Here is a 19,629-nt window from a genome sequence, read left to right on the forward strand (position 1 = left end):
ATTTACCATCAACTTCATAATGATAGAGTTCAAAAATTTTTATGTCAGAAATCATTTAAAAATGCTGCCACCAACCTAAAATATAAAACAACCATCTCCTCTTGTTGGGTTTATTATGGGAGGGGAGGTATTCTGTTGCAGACTTTTCTTGAATCATGTATAAACCTCTTAGGGAAACAGAGCTGAGAGCACAAAGGGCACAGGCTTAACAGCTTTTTCTTTATGCAGTAAACGCAGCTGTTGAAGTCGGAGGCAGTTACATTCAGAACCATACTCTGCCGACATGATCTGATTGAGTCTTAAGGTCAGTGAATACTCCACCAGTCTGTCTGCAAGGCACACACCAGCTATGGCTCGTTTATCAGAGTTTGACTTAACAAGCCTACAGATGCTCTGCCACTATCCATCTTAGGCAAAGTTTTGCATTTTGAGGTACAGCCACATTAGATGAAGTGAGAGAGCACAGGCGTGATTGAAGAGGGGCTGCGAAGGGATGCCAGGTGAGTGCTGAGCTCCCGGGCTGCGCTGCTCAGCCCCGGTGCTTGGAGGTGACTCTCCGGATAGCCGAAACAGGTGAGTGGAGAGACCACCCTTTCAACACGGTGACAATTTACTCCCTGCTACTTAAATGTAGAGAATAACAATGTAATTCAATCAGCAGTGATAAGATAGCAGTTAAAAAGAACTGCATTACATTGCTCTTGAAACAAGAGGATGTCAAAACAGCCACCCGTACTCTTCTGTGTTAATGTTTAGAAATGTTTAAGTTTAAAAAGTACTCAGGCTAGAATGAGTTTAAGGCCTGCTCTTTCCTAGGCCTCTGCAACACCATTAGGAGAGCAGAAAGAGATCAGTGATGATCTGGCAGGATGCAAAAGCCTGACTATATGTAAGTAGCGTTCTGATTTCCTGTCCTACGCTCTTCCCATTAAACACACGGAGCTGATTTTCCCCAATCTTCACGTACAAAAATGCTTTTACAATTACAAACTATTTGAAAGGGACTAAGCAACATTCCCATGTTGTTTTGCTTGAAAACATTCAGTTGATGACTTTGCGTTTGATGGAAGCATCTCTTTACCTTTCCTACAGAGTCTTTCAGTTTATGAAGAAAGTATTTATGGAAGCTCAAAAGAAAAATAAATCTTTTCTTCCCTGACCCCAAATAAATTGGCAACCTGCTGACATTGCTAGCCCAGCCTCCTCTCACAGAACCTATTTAAGAACTTCAGACAAGAGGTCCACAATGGTTTCAATTTTATACAAAAGTAGGATCTATTTATCATCATTATCTTGGTTCAATAGCAAATTACACATTCTTAAAACTGTGTTGGATTAGCTGTGTCAACAGTAGCAAGCTGTGGTACCATACAGTGATAACAGGTAGAGTACACGCATATTGGGTTCAGCAGCACACTTCAATAAAGCAGTTGTGATACAGCATGAGAGTTCAGGGGGTAGTAGCACATTCCTGCACACTATGTTGGACTATGCCTTAAACTTATTTTACTGTTTTATCAAACTCTACATCCGATTGACTTGCTGGGCAAAGAAAGAAATAGGGAAGAGAGTTCAGCTGATGAAACTGTACATGCTTTCAGGTTTTTAAAGCTACAAGAAAATAACCAGAGTGATAATCCCTTCATTTTGGATTTGCCCCACACCCCAAAGGTATAAAATGTCCTATGAGCAATGCATGAGTGGCATCAACTGCAGCCTAGAACCAATACTGCTGGGTAGAACAGGCAAGGTTGGTCCAAGCTCAAGGTTTGTGAGACCAAACAAGGTTTGTAAGACCTGCTAAAAATCAGACAGCACAAAGCAGTGAAAAAAAACGTTTCTGCTCTTGCAGGAAAAGAAACATTAGGATCTCTTGCTACAGATGAAGTGATTCTTTTTCTTCTAAATGTCTCAATTTTGGATCAGGCCCCAGAAGGCTGAAAGGCATCATATAAACATCTTTTTCCTCTGTGAAGAACTTTGGCAGAGGTTGGGAAAAACTATCCTAATGGTCATGTCTACTGGATGGTAGGAGAGACTCTCTGTAGGGGTAGCAAGAGCTCTGTTGTCTGGGTCATTTAAAATTGTAATGGGCAAACCAGAGAAGATAATACTGTAGCAAGTCATCAATCCCACAATAGCCCAATTGTTCAAAGTATAACCAGAGAGGTGTCATCAATAGCCACAATGTGATGAGAAGTTTCTAAAACTTAATCAAAGAAAGTAATCTGCTGGAGAAGACTGATTTGTACCACAGCTCCTAGTGATGTTCTAATTATATTTAAAAGAACAATGAAAAACACATACACACATGGAATGTATCATGTAGAAAAAAACATATAAAAAATGACTAAGCACTGCAAGTCAGACTCAGTTTTGTGGTCAGCTGCAAAAGTTACTTGGCTCTCTGTCATGGATAGCTGTCATAGTTTAACAAAACATTGATCTAAAAATGACAAGAACTTGGTTGCAGTCTCTTTCATAGAAGAAACATAAACCAAGAAGAGTCAAAACATATGTAGAACAGCCTGATAACGTTTGCCAGAACTCCTCCCACTACTATACAAACGTGAAGCAAAACCTTGGAAGGTCTGAGAAATAAAGACATTCTGATATATTTGCCTACTCCCCTCTGACCTCACCGCTCCTGTCTTATGTTGGATCGTGGTACCAACACTCAGGGTGCACCTGAGACCATGCAAACGCCTCCACTGCTGAAGGACTCCACAATTCTTCCAGAATACTGTGAATGCTGGGCATATGGCAGCGGATCCCTCCTCCCTCTCTTTGAGACATCCTTTTGGCTGGGGTATTTGGCAAACACTGACAGTACTCTGAACTCCGTTAGAATTGTAGTTTGGCAAGAGTTATTTTTCCGATTGCATAATTCAAGGTTAGCAGTTTTACTGAAGCAGTCCACTTTTCTACTCCACTAACCCTAACCCCATTTCCCCTGATAGGAATGTTTTTCCTCTCAGTTTGATGCCTGCAGAGATACAGCCAGTGTAGAATACCAGAGGAGGAGCGTTCAGACACATCTCTTCACATTCCTGCTTTTCTTATTCCAACTGAACTGAAAGGCCAGGTGGAAAAAAATGTGTTTGTAGACGAGCTGGAGAGAGCCAAACATGGTTACCTATGGACTGCAAGGAGAAACTTGTTCATCAGTTCTTTCACCTAAGAATCACAAATACACTGATGGACAGAGTGCCTGCTACCTTTGCTACCTTCAGTGTCAATATGTAAGTTGGCCTTTTTAGTGTCCCATTTCCCCCCTCCCCTCCAAGTGCAGTTTGTCCAGCTATTTATCATCCTGCTCTGTGGGAAAAATTTCCACATCTAAACTCTAAAGGTGGTATTTTCAAATAGATTGAGTTTTGATAAGTTAGTTTTTATCTTAGACTGTTGAGCAGGGCCTGTGACAGTATCTAATGTGGTTTGCGGTGCTGAGGCAGAAGTCTTCTCTCAGCAAGCCTCAGTAAATATCAACCATTCCAACACATACCGTGGTCAATGTGCACCAAATCTTAAAGTACTAGACAGATTAGCTGCTAGACTATGATCCTGCAACAAAAGTTCACTTCTGTTATGACAGAAAAACATCTTTAATTATCAGACACACTGGTAGTGCCAGGTGTTATCCATTCAACATTATAATATTTTCCTTAGCTCTCCAAAAAGGTGAAGAGTCTTATCCTACACCTGACATGAGTGAAGACTCTGTAAGAGTAATCCTTCTGTGCAATTCCTTTGCCTTTGCCTCTTGCAATATTAAACATCAGAATAGCTTGTGTTATAAAATCTTCATCCACAGTCTTTCAGCCTGTGGAAAACATGAGGTAGGTAGGCATTAGAGATGTCAGAGAGCTGGAAGAACTTAGAGGAATCACTGGCAGTAGTGAGAGATGTGCCCAGAAGTTTGCATATGATGAATTATTTGCAGTCCAGGCTCTACTCCTGCATATTAATGCCATGGTACTTCAAAATAGCTACTGTGTACACTGTCTACGTCCCAGTCCAAACCACGTTACAGTCCAAATCCTGTTATACCTGTAACTGCTGTTAAGAGAATTTCCAGATCTTTTTGGAGGGATCATCTATTTAGATTCAGGTTTTTCTGTGTAACAGATCACATTGTCCAAGTGTTTTGCAGTCATCAGTGAATTTAGCCACAAAATTTCGCAAAGAAAGGCAATATTACTAACTCTGTTTACCAGATAGGAAACCAAGTCACGTATTATGCTTCTGTGAGGAGCAGGGAGTTGGACTCAGTGATCCTTATGGGTCCCTTCCAACTTGAGATATTCTATGATTCTGTGATTATGTGACTTGCCAAAGGTTTCTCAGTAAGACTAGTAGTTTTAGGAACTGAAACTAGCACTCCTGAATCTTATCTAAAAATTACAACCTCAAGCTTATAATTTCTTCGTGGGTGTGGAATTGTGACTCTTGACAATGGCACATGTTACAAGGTAAAGCAAAATAAAATAAAAAGAGCAGTTACAGATCTCTCATTACAATGGACCCTGCTTAAGTAACACTTGCAGGGCTGTAAAACTCATAAAAAGCACATGCATAGAATGATAAAACAGTGAGACTTTCAAATGTTGACTCAGTAATTGTTAAACCCCTTCTGGCTGCACAATTTTATAGTCTTCTACTGTACTAATGAAAAGGGAAGAAACAACAAAGAAGGGTTTTAGCCTTCCAATTACATAAACTTTGTGGACCACCAAAGAAGATGAAAGATTATTTATAATGTCACAGCTATTTATCATTTGTGAGAATTTTTGTTGTTGTTGCTGCATCAGAGTTGAGTATGAAGAAACAATGCATTCACCACCCCCTCAGCTCTTTCAGTCTTGCTTATCTGAGATGCCTCTTTTTCATGGAATAATCCACCCACAGAACCTAAAAGCAGCATTAGAAGCAAGAAAATAGAAGAATATTCTTTATTTGTGGCTCTTCCTTTATTTTATGGTACTTCTTTCAGAATTACTACACTCAGTCTTAACTGGGGCTACATCACTTGGTAAAGGAACCATATCTTTCGGTTTATGGTATATATTCAAATCCTGATTGGTTCAATACTGCCTAGAAACCATTTCATCTGATTTGTAATCTACATGAAGTGCTATATGGACTCAGAAGAGAAGTGCCCTATGAGGTGTTACAGGGAAAGAATCAGATGGATCAAGTAGACCCTGGCATTTAACTACTCTCCTCTCAGGACAGACACCCAGTCACAGGTGGAATTTGCCGAAATTTTTATAGTCATTTTCTTTGCCATACATTGTGGACATAAATCTTTGGTTTCTAAGGGCTCTCAAGTCAGTACCTTTCAAAGCACTGAAGGCAACACAGAGTCCACTGAAATAAAAAGAGGAAAATCCTCAGTAAGTTGGCAAGGGTCAGGTCTCCAAGATTATTTTTTTAAAATTCTTTATTCAAGAAAGAATGACTTCCTCAGTAAAATATATTCTTTGACTTGGAAACAAACTGATGGGAATTCTAGAGGAAACGAGGACACTGAGGTTCTCCTTTTCTTTGGTTATGAACTCTGAGAGATAGTGCAAGTCAGGATTTTTAAATGAAAAGGCAGGTGGGACTGGCCCAGCCCATTACTTTAAAGAAGAACTAAAAAAAGAAAGCAAAAGCAAAGCAGAATGATGAGACACTGCTTCCTTCCTAGAAAAGTTTTTACAGCACGGGCATAGGCATCAACTTCGACCAGATCCAGCTGTAATATGCTGATTACAAATAGGTTAAGAGTTACATGACACAGTTTCTCATCTAGACTGCTTTCTGGGCTGACATGCTCTGTAACTTTCTGTGAATTGTTCAGTTGCTGCACCTTAGTTTCCTCAACTAAACAGGATAGAGATCATGACATTCTCCTACCATTGTGAAGAGTTTTGAAATCTCTGGATGAAATCTGCCACATAAATTTTAATGAAGGATTTTACAGCAAGTCAGAAAGAGCTGCTACAGCTGATCAGTGAGGAAAGGAAGGGTTAATTGGGGAAGAGAGGTGGCACACCAAAAATGAAACAAGATGAAAATCACAACCCACGCAGGATATGCTGGGAAACAGGGTCTGTGCGCACGTAGAAAAAGCAGGAACACAGTCTCTGCTTTCCTGGCAATTGTTTATTAACCAGTGGGTGACTCAACTGCGCAGCAGCAATACAGATATACAGACTATTCTTTGCCATTTTTCCCTAGAAGGCATTCAAATTATGAAGACTGCTGTACCTTTGCTTACATTTCTTTCAGCCCTAATGAAGAAGTTGACATACTACCTAGGCTATCTCCTAAGAAAGAAACCACTACACTTTTCCAGTCATGAAATAGGGCTTAGCTTGTCTACTCCCCAGCATCAGCATCAATACAATTAAAGGTGAAGTTCAGCAGCCCCAAAACATACTAGAGGCTGTTTGTCACTCAGCTAAGTGAACACCTTCATGCTAGGACAGCAGAACAGGACAGGCTGATCCCCCAAGAGACTATGTGGACACAATTCACAGAAGAACCAGGTTTAGCCTCTATTACACTGAAGAGAGGTATTGCACTGATGCTGGTGCCCATGAATGTGCTGAAAGCTGTAGCTATTGGAGGCACATGATTATGTAAAAACAACAAAAAGATCTCAGGAAGTAATTAGCTGTTGTGGCTGTAGGGCACAGCTTAGAACTTAAGCCCAAAGACTCAAAAAGTTCAAAAGACATAACAAGAACTCCAAACCAATTGTTTGGTTTTTTTTTTTTTTTTTTTTTTCAGGAGGAAGTTGATCCATCTTTATTGGGCTTAATAAAATTTCCACTAAGGTATAAACAGCTGCAGTCCTCCCTGATCCACACTAGCCTGTGAATGTTTCCAATCTCTGCCCTTTGGAGTGAATGAAGACTTAAACTCCCATTCAGACTCCAGCAGCTGCAAGGATGCAGGGTTCTTCCCTTGCCTCTTTGCCTGCTGTTCTCCTTGACTTCAATGGGAATTTCATGCACGCATCCGTGGGCAGAATTTGATCCTCCCTCTGTAGGTTTCATTTTTTATTAGCTAACCCTGCCCATGCATCCCTGCCATAATGATGCACTAAAGAAACACACAAATATACACACTTAATTTTTCTTTGAAAAATGTATCTAGGCATTTAATAGATGATGGTCAATCAGGAAAAAAAAAGCCATTTTAAAATAAAGAGCTAAAATCCTTGGGAGAATAAAAAAAATCCTCATTGCAGAATCTCTCCCTCCCATGTGTAGGCACTTGCTAACTGAGAGTAGTGGCACTGTGACAAAAGTAGCAAAAGCAAAGGCAGGCTTTACTAAAAGAAAAGGGGGGAGGGGAAGTCTTCCACTGGCCATCTGTGAAAACAAGGCATGTGGCCATTAAATGCAGAGGCCGTAAATATAAATATACACAAGCTCCACAAAGCAAATGGCAAAAAAAAAAAAAAAAAGGGGGGGAGGGGAAGGAAAAAGGAATAAACTTTCAGCTGAAGCAAATCAAAATGTTTAATGCTTAGTTACCAGTGCTGGGCAAAAACAATTTTTACCTTTGCTGTGTGCAAACCTGACATGTGTTTTTAACTAAATGTGAGAAAAGTTTCAGGAGAAATGACAATGGATACAGTAGCCCTGTGGAATAAAGGACTCCTTGAACATGAATGATCCTGTTGAGTCTGCTGATTGGACTTACTGAAAGGCTGACATACAGGGTGATGGATGGGTGATGACATAATACCTTCTTGCCTTCTTGTCATGCTTTTTGAAAACTGTCTGCTCTGTGTTGATAGCATTAACAAAGAGGGCTGCAGCCAGCATACAAGAATTTTTGCTAGCCAAGAACCTCAGTAAGACAAAATTAGGAAGAAGGTAGGGAAAAGGGTAATAACATTTGTTAAGATAATATGTTCACTTTGTGGGACTGTAACAGTCCATTGTCTGCAAGATATTCTGGGTCCCCGCATTGTATAATAATTATTCCAAACAGATCTCTACTCACACTGCGAGAAAAGAACAAAAATATTACACTGATCATCTTTCCTAGTGTTTTACAGGCCAGTGAGGAATAGAGTGGGCTACAAATTACAGGACATATATATTAGCAGTCTGCTGAACTTGCAGGCATAAGTGTGTATGTAATGTCTGTGGGTAATATAGCCTCTGCTAGTCACTGGGAACGCTAAAGTATTTTTCCAGTAAAATACTACAGAGATTATGAAAATGGGCAGCTTTTAACTCTTACAAAGTAATCTGGTTTATGTTAGTACCGCACCTCTGGATTTATTTCCAGTGGGTTTCTCCTGTTTGGGAAGCCCAGCTTACACCAGGTCCTGTTCTTCCGAGTTTCAATCATTACAACTTATTCACTGTAGTCTGACCCATGGACTGTCAGTGTCTCCATCAAGCATGGGGTCAGACTGTGTTTTACCAACCCTTCTCTTTTCTTCTCCTCCCTGCTCTTATCTCCTCCAGTTTTTTCTCTACTTTCTGATTCAAATTTAACCATTAGGGGAAGAAAAAAAATGTTATTGAAGTAAAATTCTCTACTGCAGGAGAAATTTAAATCCCATGTGTTAAACCAGCTCCTTCTTATGCCTTTAGTGAAGTGAGCTCCAGTGTTTTATTTCTCAAAGACAGCAGGATCTGCGGGTTTGAGATTCTTAATATCTCCCTCCTCCCTGAGGGAAGAGCAGGGACAGAATTCATTTCAGCTCAGCAGATCACAGCAGTTTCTTAAGAGTTAACTGTGCTATCCCCATCCATCAGGCAGCCAGCGAGGCATCAGGAAGGAATGATGGATGTAAAATTATTACAGGGCTGCCACCCGATATACTTACTGCCATTTGTAACTAATGCTGGAACTGACACACTTTTTTCATTATTAAACATCCACATTAAGTCAACATTGGTCACTGTCATTTCGTGTTTGGCACTCTCTTAAGGGGAAGAGGGAGAGGTGGGGGTGGGATGGGGAGGATGGTGGGAGGAGGGGTGGGTGGGAATGGGAGGAAAGACATCCTGAACCCGGTGTTCCGTAAGCATGAGTAATAAATATGCTCCTGCTTACAATGCTGGAATAAATACTGTTACAAATAGCTCTTTAGTTACAGCCCAGCAGACAAGTACATGTAAGAGCCTTTTAAAAGGACACACTCCAAGCGATAACAGGGAGAACTTGTATCACAGGTTAAGAAACACTTCAGCACAGGAGGTACATGTATTCTGATACACTCATCTCAGAGCATGCTAGGAGTGTGACTGCGCCCATACACATCTGAAATGCTTGCGTGGCTGTGTATACTTACACACCTGTCCCTGCTGCCTGCACCTTCAGCAGCAGGCACCAGAATTTCAAAACCTGTACCTGTGTTTGCACCAGTGCACACAGACACAGGCTCAAATACCTGCTTGTGTGCCTCCTTCCACGTTTTCTACAGATACCAGGGAACATACACAAATGCTTGAGAGTCTGACTATAGTCAGAAAATTACTGGCTAGCTCAGTGCATGTTTGTGCTGTGTGTCTCTGAAAGAGTGCACTGTAGGCTTGTATGCATGCACACACATGCTGGCTCTTTGTGTTTGTGTACATCTCCTTTGCAGAGGAACAGGCAGTTTTGGGGCTGAACAAATAGGCCAGAGTCCACTTGCTGATGTTGCCCATTGTGGTGTTTGCACTAGATGACAATCTGTGCTCTAAGCTACATGTATAAAAGGCAACATTGTTTATGTATAGTACATATCAAGCTATAATTAACTGTAGATGACAATTACAAATAAAACTATGCTCCTGGGTTTCCAAGAAACCAGAAAAACATATACACACACTTCTCATTTATACACAGAAATGTTTCCAAGAAAAGTAATGTAAAAATATGTTTTATTGCATTTGCAATTAAAATAGGTTTTCGTAAAATCCATGCTCATCATGATGCTCATAGTTTTTACTCTAATCCTCTGAAAATCAAATCAAATCCCTCAAGATGGTCCAAGTTTATGGCCCATAAAGTGACTCACCCAAATAATCCTAGCCATTTTTTAAAATCTTTTCTCGTTTATGACTCCTTTTATACAACATCTCTGCAATTCCACAAAATTCCTGTCTGACTACTGCCTTACAGCTGGCAGGTCTGGCCTGTCCACAGGGATCAACCCATCTGGGAACACAAGCCAGATAACGGGTCATGTACATGTGTGGAGAAAAGCCCCAAGAGCTTTAACAGAGACTCACAAAGGTGGTTCCCAGCCCAAGGCCTGCCCATCTACCCCTGGCAGATAAATCCTTACTGAAAGTCTAACATACATGTTCAGAATTTCACTGGTAAGCTGCCACAGCAATTCATGCAACAAAAAGCTCAACAGGTCTCTGAGAATCGTTAGGTCTCCATAACTACACTAGCCACTGCAGCAAAGAAGGGAGGAAAATTGGGGCTATCCCCAGATGAGTGTTTGTTGCCTATAAATATCACTCTACAGGAAGGAGAGTCTTTCTTCCGTACGTAACTACAGACATAACGTACATTTCTAAGTACGAATATGCCTACAGACACATAGCTACATTACACTAACCCTCTTTCAATTCCACTCCCCCCATCAAAGTCTCCCTGCCAGGAAGCATCCAGTGAGCAAACATGTCCCAAAAGTTCAGGAGGCTGCCTCTTAAGTTCCCTGACAGGACCCTGAGCTTCTGACGGGAAACCCTCACTGGTAACATTGCAGCACTCTATTTTCTCACTACCCACCTTCCCAACTATCTCTTTTACTTTCTCTTGAAAACAGGGAATACCAGAGTAGAATTTAATTCAAAATGGCTACACTTGCCTTCCTCTCAAATCTTGCTCTTAATAAAGAGAGAAAACTTTAAATTTCTAGATCAAACAGACAGAAACTTTAGAGAAGTTGAGGTGTTTGTCTGGATCTGAACTTCACAGCTGGCTAGACAGCCTAGAGCATATATGGGAAAGGAGAACAAGTACCTAAACTTTACAGCTTACGTCTTTTCCTCTGTTGGGTCAAATGAAAGAGACAGCTCAGGAGACCCTACAAGTTAAAAACTTCAACTTCTTAACTAGTGCTTAGTAGTTTAAGTGGTCACCCCAGCAACTCAAATGCCATTATAGTCTAGGAAAAATCAGACTTGGTTCTGTCCTTTCCTGTCTCCACTTTAAAAATAAAATAAAATAAAACAAAATAAAATAAATCAGTGCATCACAATAAAGTTTTGCCATTTATTGTATCAAAAATGCCAAACCCTACAGTTGCTTTGGAAAAATTTCCAATTGAGCAAACAATTTTGTTTTCCTGCTACCTTGTAAAAGAACTCCTCTCTGCCCTCCACGAGCCTACTAGGAGGCGTGAATTAGAGAGGAAAATAAACTTCAACTGGGGTTGAGAGTGAGAAGTGAAAACAGAAGGGGTAAGGAGAATCCCAACAATAGGAAAGTAACAGAATAAAGTGAATGCAGATGGTTCCACTCCTGTTACTTAATCAAAAGGCTGTGCAGAGTCACTAGAGCCAGCATAAAGTCATGTGTTAGAACAACAGCTGATCTGTATTAAAGAAGATTAACTCGCAATGCCATGGTGGAGGGCCTGGGATTATTTTATGTACTGCCACTGCCGAACAAGCCGTCATCACAATTACTGCCCTCCGATGTGAATGACTGATCTGTAACCACAGCTAAACAGCATGCTGCTTAGGGGCCTGGGTGCTTCATGAAGATGAATTTCCATACCATCAAAGTGCTTTTAATGGGCTTCCTGATCCAACCACAAGGCCTGCTTTGCAAGTATATAGAACGCAGGATGAAGGCTTCCTGTCCAAAAGGATTTGGTCGGTTGTCACTTGACAATTCCCAGCCAGCACAAGGGAGGAGAGGGGGGAGACAGGTAGAGTTGTCTCTGCTTTGGAGGATTAACAAAAAAAAAAAAAGAAAAAAAAAGGGTACAGATGCTTTCTGAATGCAACCAACTGCTGTATCCACAGCTGAATTCAATGCGCTTAACAAATAATGGCAATTTAGCTATGCTTGCGAGGAATAGCTTGAGTCACTTTGCATTAGCATCTGGCTGAGTGTTAAAGTCATTTCGACATGGGGAGCAGAGAAAAGAAATTTCTGCTCCGAGCATCCTTTCAAGAATGCTTAAATATTTGAATATAAATTCCTTTGTGCTTGTGATCACTTCTTCTTATATCTGACACTCTGCTTTTCCCTCTTCCCTTCTGGTATGCTTCTATGTGAAATGCCGTAAATATGCTCCATCCCTCTCTTTCTCTCTCCCCATACCAGCGCTCTTATTCTTCTGAGAGAGATTGTATGTACTGCCTGATACTTATTATAGTGACCTCTTTTTTCCTTTCCCTTCCTCTCAAGAAAGTGCATGAAATTGGAGTCATTTCTATATCACTTACACCCAGGATAGGCTGATGAAAAAAGTACAGTAGTGAGAGACTCACATGTACATTTAACATTCATTACCCAGACTGCTGGCTTCTCACAGCTTATTGATCAAACTCCATCTAAAAACAGGGAAAATGGAAAGCTATCCAAATTAGCAATCTGCTCATTCTGGACAATATTGTTTGACTCACAAGCTTCCTAGGGTAACTGCCTTTCGAGTTTCTGCTAAATAGCTGATCACACAAGGCCTTACAGTGAAAAGCCACTAGAAGCAGTTTCAATAAAATTCAGTTTACACCAAATGCAACAACGGTCATCTTTGCTGTACTGCACAGCAAAGGCTGTATCTCCTCAGAAAATATTGCAGGGGAAGAGAGGAACTGAGGAAAAAGTCTTGCTAAGCATATGATGTTGAGATACACACAAGAGTTTGGATGTGTATCTTAGGTGGCAGTATTATAAGGACAGCTCACTATAAATGTGGCAGCAAGGTCACATGTGCAGATCTACTTATCCTCCATAAGCCAGGACAGTGCATGGAAAGACCTCAGGTATTTCCAGAGAAAAGCAGCAAATGACAAGCTCTTTGACATATGCAATGGTTACAGTACATACAAATTTTACTCGAGAATATTCACTTTGTTGATATTCTATTATAGCACAGCTTCACAGGCCAGTTCAAAAGCAGGAGGTGGTAAGGCCCATACATTCTGCTGCCTCTAAGTTTCACTGCAAATATTTAGTGCAGTTTGTGTTGTCAATTCTCCATTTTTTCAATTTTGTTAAGTCATCTAACGTGACATGACAGTGCTACATAGCAATGGTCACAAAATATCATATGACAACCTCACAAGGCTAAATACCCAGAAGCTGAGCCTGAGTATCAGCAAAGCTTATGTTCCTAAAGAAGCTTGAATATTTTCAAATCCAGTTCATCTCACAAACACATGTAAGCATTTCCATAAAGCAAGATCTCCACTTCAACCCAGAGACTTCCAAGATCACCTTCTCATAATACACGATGACAGGCTGGAACAGAGAATTAGTGGCCTCCAAAGTTCTCATGAGGGCTTTAACTATCTCGGCCTCCTCCTCACTCTCCCCCAGGGGTCTCCAGGTCTCTCTCTCATGCCATTTTTTGGTTGTGGTTTTCATTTTACTTTTCACTTTTTTTGAAATAAGCAACTATTATTAAAAATGGGGAAGAAGAAAATAGAGCAAGAAAAAGGAGGAAAAAAAAGGAGGAAGAACCTATGTATCTGCAGGGAGAGCCAAATGCAATCTCGGATCCTTTGCAAAGGGAGTCTCACAAACTCACCTTTTCTGTCCTGCAGTTATTGAGACCCAGGCTATTCACAACGGCCACTTTCCCATCCAGCACCTGTTGTTCCCTCCGCAGTTGCTCCTTCATCTGTCGGGCCTCCTGGATTGCCTTGGTAACAGCATCGTGGTCATTTAAATAACCTGACGACGTGATAGAAGAAAGGATATCTTAAAAAAAGAAAGTTATAAGAAAACACTTTAGCTTTCATCTATGAAATGCACCGTTTATCATTATTCATAGAATCATAGAGTGATTAAAGAGAAAGAGTTAAAAGGTAATGCCCAGAAACCCATCCATGCTTTGTAATTCTGTTACTGTTATGATAGAGCCACCTGGATAGAAACCATGAGAAACCTCAGTGCCAAAATCATCGTCCTGATATTTGATCCCATTAATTTCAATATTTCCCTGATGCTGCAGAGGTTAGCCTTGTGGTTTGCATGCAGCAGGATGTAACTGGATAAGAGTTAGGGGAAGCTTTGATCATGCCAGCAATCCCAAACTCTTAAAAATAGACCATTTCATTCTTCCCCTTCTTAAAACTTGTGAATACATTAAAATAAACCACAGGTGGCGGTGGTTTGCTATAGATATGAAATGCATAATGGCTGGGAAGAGAAACCTCATCCACTGAATGCTCCCCACCACCACCTGTCATTCAGAAATGTATAAGAAACCACAGCTACACGGACCTACATTCCCACTCCTATTCATGCTGCTAATAGTAGGTCAAATGTCCACTGTTTTGCTGCAAATTCACAGCCTAGGGCTTAGCCTTAGTAGTCACTGAATTATATCCTTTTAAAATGTTACAAGCATCACCAGCACAGCTAATACTATTTAATTTTAAATGTGACACTTTGTCATTTTTTTCCTTTAGCGTACTGTAGATTATACTTATTATGATCTGCATATGATTTGTAGGATAGAATACTGATGGGAGACTCCAAGCCCCAGTCTATTTTTCAAACATTAAAGGAGAGGCTAATATCTATCAATCTCCCTCCCCCTCTCCACATCCCCACATGCGCACGCACGCACACGGTTCTTTCTGTCTTTTAACTAGGGCATAAAAACGGCATAAAATGAATCTGTAATATGAAATTGCCCAGAAAAGGGACTTCTGTTTGTGACATGAGGCTAAATCTAACCAGATCCATTGGTGAATTGTGACAGATGGAGGGACTGTGAGACAGAAGGCAGGCACTAATCACACACAAAATGACCGGCTTGCCTCAACATGTTCCATGGATTCCAGCAAACTTTACACCCTAATCCATTTTTAGAACAAAAAACATCTGGGCCATAAATCCTCTAATCTGCCAAAACACGCTATTAAATCCCATGATTTGTTGAAAAACACTAAGATTAAAGAAAGGAAATATAAAATGGCTAACTGCCGTGTTAGGAAAGTGTTATTAATACTCTTTCTTTGTCTCAATTATGAATGTTCTGTTCCTAAAGAGCCTTGTCTAATCATGTCAGATTACACATCCTTGTTGTATTGCTAGACTCTTCTATCTGATCCGCTGATTGCCAAAAAACGTAGGACATTGTCTTGCTGCTTAAAACATTTCAGTGGAAGAAGCTGATGTCAGATTAGTTCAGTGCTGCGCTGCTGTCAGGATTTTAGTTTGGTTTGGGTTTTTACTGGTTTTTTTTAGACTGCAGACAGAATGGGACTGGTATTCCTGTCTTCCTTGGTGTGCAAAAACTAGGAGGAAAAGTTTCTGTGCACTTTGACTGTTGCTAATTGTACTAACAGTTAGCTTTTGGCTAAATACCCAGGAACCCTGGGAGTTTTATATGAATTAACTTGATCCACATTTCTTTTATCAAATGACCCAGTAACTCCCAGCCAATGGAATTCCAGTAATTCCAACTTGTCCAGCATAAGGAAAGTTATAACCTGCACCAGCACAGTGCTACGAGCTGATTTTTTTTTAACCTTCATTTTATCAACTTGCTTGGTTTCTTCCCCACTTTGCATCTGTTACTGATCAAGCTTGCATGTAGTCAGAATAAATTAAAAAGGAAGCAAACAAACAAACAAACAAACAGTAGTATTACTGGTGGTTGTGCTCTTGATTAGGCTAGGTATAATACTTTCAATACAGCTGAATTTGCCGAGGAACTGGAATTCACGCCCTTCTCCAGACTATTTGGCTTTTCCTGAATACTGCTATCTTTGAGACACTTTGGCACATGACAGTGAATAAAAGCAAGCACTCCTTATGTTTTTCAGTAGCTGCCAAGATGCTGGTGTGCAGGGAAATGATTAATATAGAAGCGAGTAGAATGTAAATTATTGTTGTTTAGGGTAGGTGGTGAATTATTGACAGAGAGAGGAACTGCATTACATAAAATGCACTTAGTTACAAGGATTGCCAAACTAGCATAGAGATGTTGCAGATAATGGCAAAGGGCAGAGAGAAGTTGTTTCTGTTTTTAGTACACGGACATATGCCTGTTCCCAAAAAGAAATGCTTGGATTTAAAGTCATACATGAAGGCATGACATTTGTGACTGCTCAGTCTGTAGCATGATTTATACGCTATAAGGATAGCTCTAGAAAAGGACTACATATCTGTATGCTCAAATGCAGTTATACTGTTAATCACAGGAGATTATAAGTTTATGTCCTCCAAAGACAACTGAACAATACATGAACATTTCTCCATGCGATGGGAACCAAGCAGCCTGAAGAACTGCTTTCAGAGAATGGTTTTAATTTGAAGTTAGTGGTGGTGAAAAGTGACAGCTCAACTGCATCCCAGGAAGGTGGGCTGGGCAGACCTAGGACAGACAACTTGTGCCTTGCATTGAAAGCTCAAATCATTCAAATGGTGGAAGTAACTGCCTGGCAAATGACTGCATGTTTCCCAGTGACCTTTTGTAGAGGGATTCATCTCTCAAGATAAAGAAGTGATCCAGTTTCTTCACCATTTTCAGGAACCTTAGTACCTTTGCTAAAAATGCTATCAAAATTTTTTGTGGCATAGCTCCTACTGGAGGGACTTGAAATTTCATGCTTACTCTTTTAAGATCACCCAATGGTTTCAACATGGTAATGAGTTTTACTTGCTGTAACTTTGGTTGGATCTGACCTAGCAGTTAATAGGAAAAGACTCTGTAGAGTGTTCACAAGCCTTTCATTCTTCTAGTCCTCCACTAAAGGACAAACCTTTGTCAGAAGTAGGCTATGCCTGTCCAGCTCCTGCATCAGTTAAAGACTGCTTATCTGATATATACAGTATGCACAGTGATACTGCTCAGCAACCTCAAAAAGTCACTTTCTGTATTTGTAGCTGAGAGATATACAGCAGTGAACTCTATGTCATTAACAATAACTTAAGTATGTTATCTTTTGCTCCACAGTTTTCCATGGTTTATTAATGGTATAACACATTAATGCTTCTTACAAGAGTGACCTTTAAAGCTCTATTCATCCTCACAGCTTTTATCCAATTACATTATCACTCATTACAGGTACAGCATTTCAAAATCTGCATTCTGTTAAAAGAAGTAAATTGCAGGGGTCTCAAACCTATGAGAAAGATCAGGTGTGTACGGAAAGAAGATTGGAGAGCAGAGAACAAGAGATGTCCTGCCACTGAGATGCAGGTCAGATGCTTAACTCCACATCTAAATGTGATGCTCACTCTATTAAGGACAAAAAATTTAATGTGAAAAAATTGAAACTCGATGCATTGTACATGGAGAGCAACAGGGCCAAGCAAATTAAAGATGAAATACATTATTACCTACTGCAGTTACAGAGTGTAGGTCTAATAATAATACATGCATTAACAACTAACAATGAGATATTTACAAAATATTTATATATTACTAAGATGTAATACCAAATAAAGTTATTTTCTTTTCTGGAAGGCATAGAAGCGTATTCTCTGTCTGATATACGTAACTCTCATCAACATTAGCAATAATCATGTACGCACAGTGGGAGGGTAATACAGTGAGAGCTAGATCTGTTTTGATCTTTGGACATAACTATGGGTCTTCCTGGTGTCTATGCAGGTAGAGTATGGACTACAATGAGCTTGGGGGAGACCGAGAGACACAAAAAGATTTTACTACATAGCATTGAGATATCACAGAAAGAGCTTCTGATAGATTTGACCTATGGCTTCTTTTACTTTTTGTGCCATCCCTAAAAGTGGCCAGCAGGAGATGCTTTGGGAGTAGTAAGACACACAGTAGCAAAGGAACAACTATCTACCTCACTTAATTCCCTAGACACAGCTTGATTTACATCCTGAAATCTTAATTCAGGTTATATTCAATTATTTAATGAAATAAAATGTTTCAGTTACAAGGATGAAGAATGGGGTGTGCACACATTCTACTCATACGCACAAAGAACAGCGCCTTTAACACATCAGACTTGTAAAATCACCACTAAGACTGTTATTACTTAGATGGTCTTTAGGCAAAGAGGTAGTTTTGGCAGGAGCAAGAATTAACACTATTTTCTGGAGCAATGTCAAAAACAGCCAGTCAAGACTCTTTGCAAGATACAATATCAAACTTGCTTTTTTGAATGAACCTGGTGATTGTTTTGCATATTAGATCAAGGTAAAATAATGGTTCATGCAGCATTTTAGCGGACTAAGGATTAAACCTGTAATTTTGCAAAGATGTATTTACATATGTAGACTTAAAGGGAATTTTTTTAAGGTTTATCCATCACTTTTAGATGACACTGTACAATATCACAGGTCTTTAAAGCCTGCCATTAGACAGGTCACTCTCTTTAATGTATGCCATTAAACAAACAGCATTTATTACCTTTTATTGATAAAGCAGTATCTGAAGTAACACAGGTCTTTGTTTTCCAAGTCTGTAAAAGTTAAGATACTCCTCCTGAAATGGTAAGTCTGTGCACGTTTCTTCACTGGCATCAACAAATGTAGTATTATGGTCACCCCATGACAGTTCATAGTCTGCTGTCTGGCACTGACTGATGAATGTCCACTTTCCATTAACACCTATTAATCGTTATGAGGAGGGATAAATGAGCTTACCTATTGTGTTAGCTCTGGTCGAAGGACTAGCTAATGTTGCTGGCACTGAGGACTTTAGTGAACTGGCCCCACTATTTATTCTCAGAGTTGGAATATGAGGAGAGGTGGGTGATGTGGGAGACTTGCCATCAGATGTCTTGGGTTTGGCTGAAAGGTTCAGAGGCTGGGCCACTTCATCCTATGACAAGCAGAAGAGAAAAGAATGTTATTAAAAAACTGCTGTTGGCACAACACCATCTAAGCAAAGACAGTTGTTTTCAGCTCATATAAACTTCTAAACCTGAAAGGTTGTATGATACATACTAAGATCAAACGTGGTATCATCCTGTCATTCCAGTTTGGAACTGAACTGACTGATAAACTGGAAAATTAACATGACATGATCACAGAATGTCCTCCATTTGCACTTTGTATGTAGGAATTGTTTCTGAAGAAATTATTCACATCAACAAGATATACACTTCTATGATGACAATGAAGAGCAATTTTACAATGATTTTTTTTTTGTTGTTTTATTTTAAACTTGATATGGAGAAATTAAATAAGAACTGAAAAGAATTTTCACTTAAAATTCAACCACCACCACCCCAATTGGGCAAATATGTTTGAGTGAATGGGTTTTTAGTTGGGTTTTTTGTTGGTATTTTGGTTTTCCTTTTTTTTTTTTTTTTTTTTTTTTTTTTTAGTATTTGTGCTTTCCTCTGAACTACCCAGGCTTAGAGTTGCAAGCACAAAAATATAGGACATTAATACTTCTCTTCCCCCACAACAAGAGAGCAGGAAGAACCTGTCCTTTCTTTCCACAAAATTTGAAACAATAACCTGGATAATTCTGCATAAGCCCCTAGATTT

General features: G+C 39.9%; 1 protein-coding gene across 12 annotated transcripts in view; it reads right to left on the minus strand.

Annotated features, from left to right (window-relative positions):
* Nucleotides 1-19,629, minus strand: part of SOX5 (SRY-box transcription factor 5) — a 297,460-nt gene that overhangs the window by 18,369 nt on the left and 259,462 nt on the right. For 8 of the 12 annotated variants that reach the window (XM_074871425.1, XM_074871432.1, XM_074871429.1 and 5 more), the window contains 2 exons: nt 18,778-18,955; nt 13,727-13,899 (listed from right to left, as the gene is read on the minus strand). In XM_074871425.1, the coding sequence (XP_074727526.1) occupies nt 13,727-13,899; nt 18,778-18,955 (351 nt within the window). The remainder of the gene's footprint in view (nt 1-13,726; nt 13,900-18,777; nt 18,956-19,629) is intronic. The other 4 variants (XM_074871433.1, XM_074871431.1, XM_074871430.1 and 1 more) reach the window with 1 other exon arrangement.

The sequence above is a fragment of the Strix uralensis genome, chromosome 5, assembly GCF_047716275.1.
Source record: "Strix uralensis isolate ZFMK-TIS-50842 chromosome 5, bStrUra1, whole genome shotgun sequence".
NCBI lineage: Eukaryota > Metazoa > Chordata > Aves > Strigiformes > Strigidae > Strix > Strix uralensis.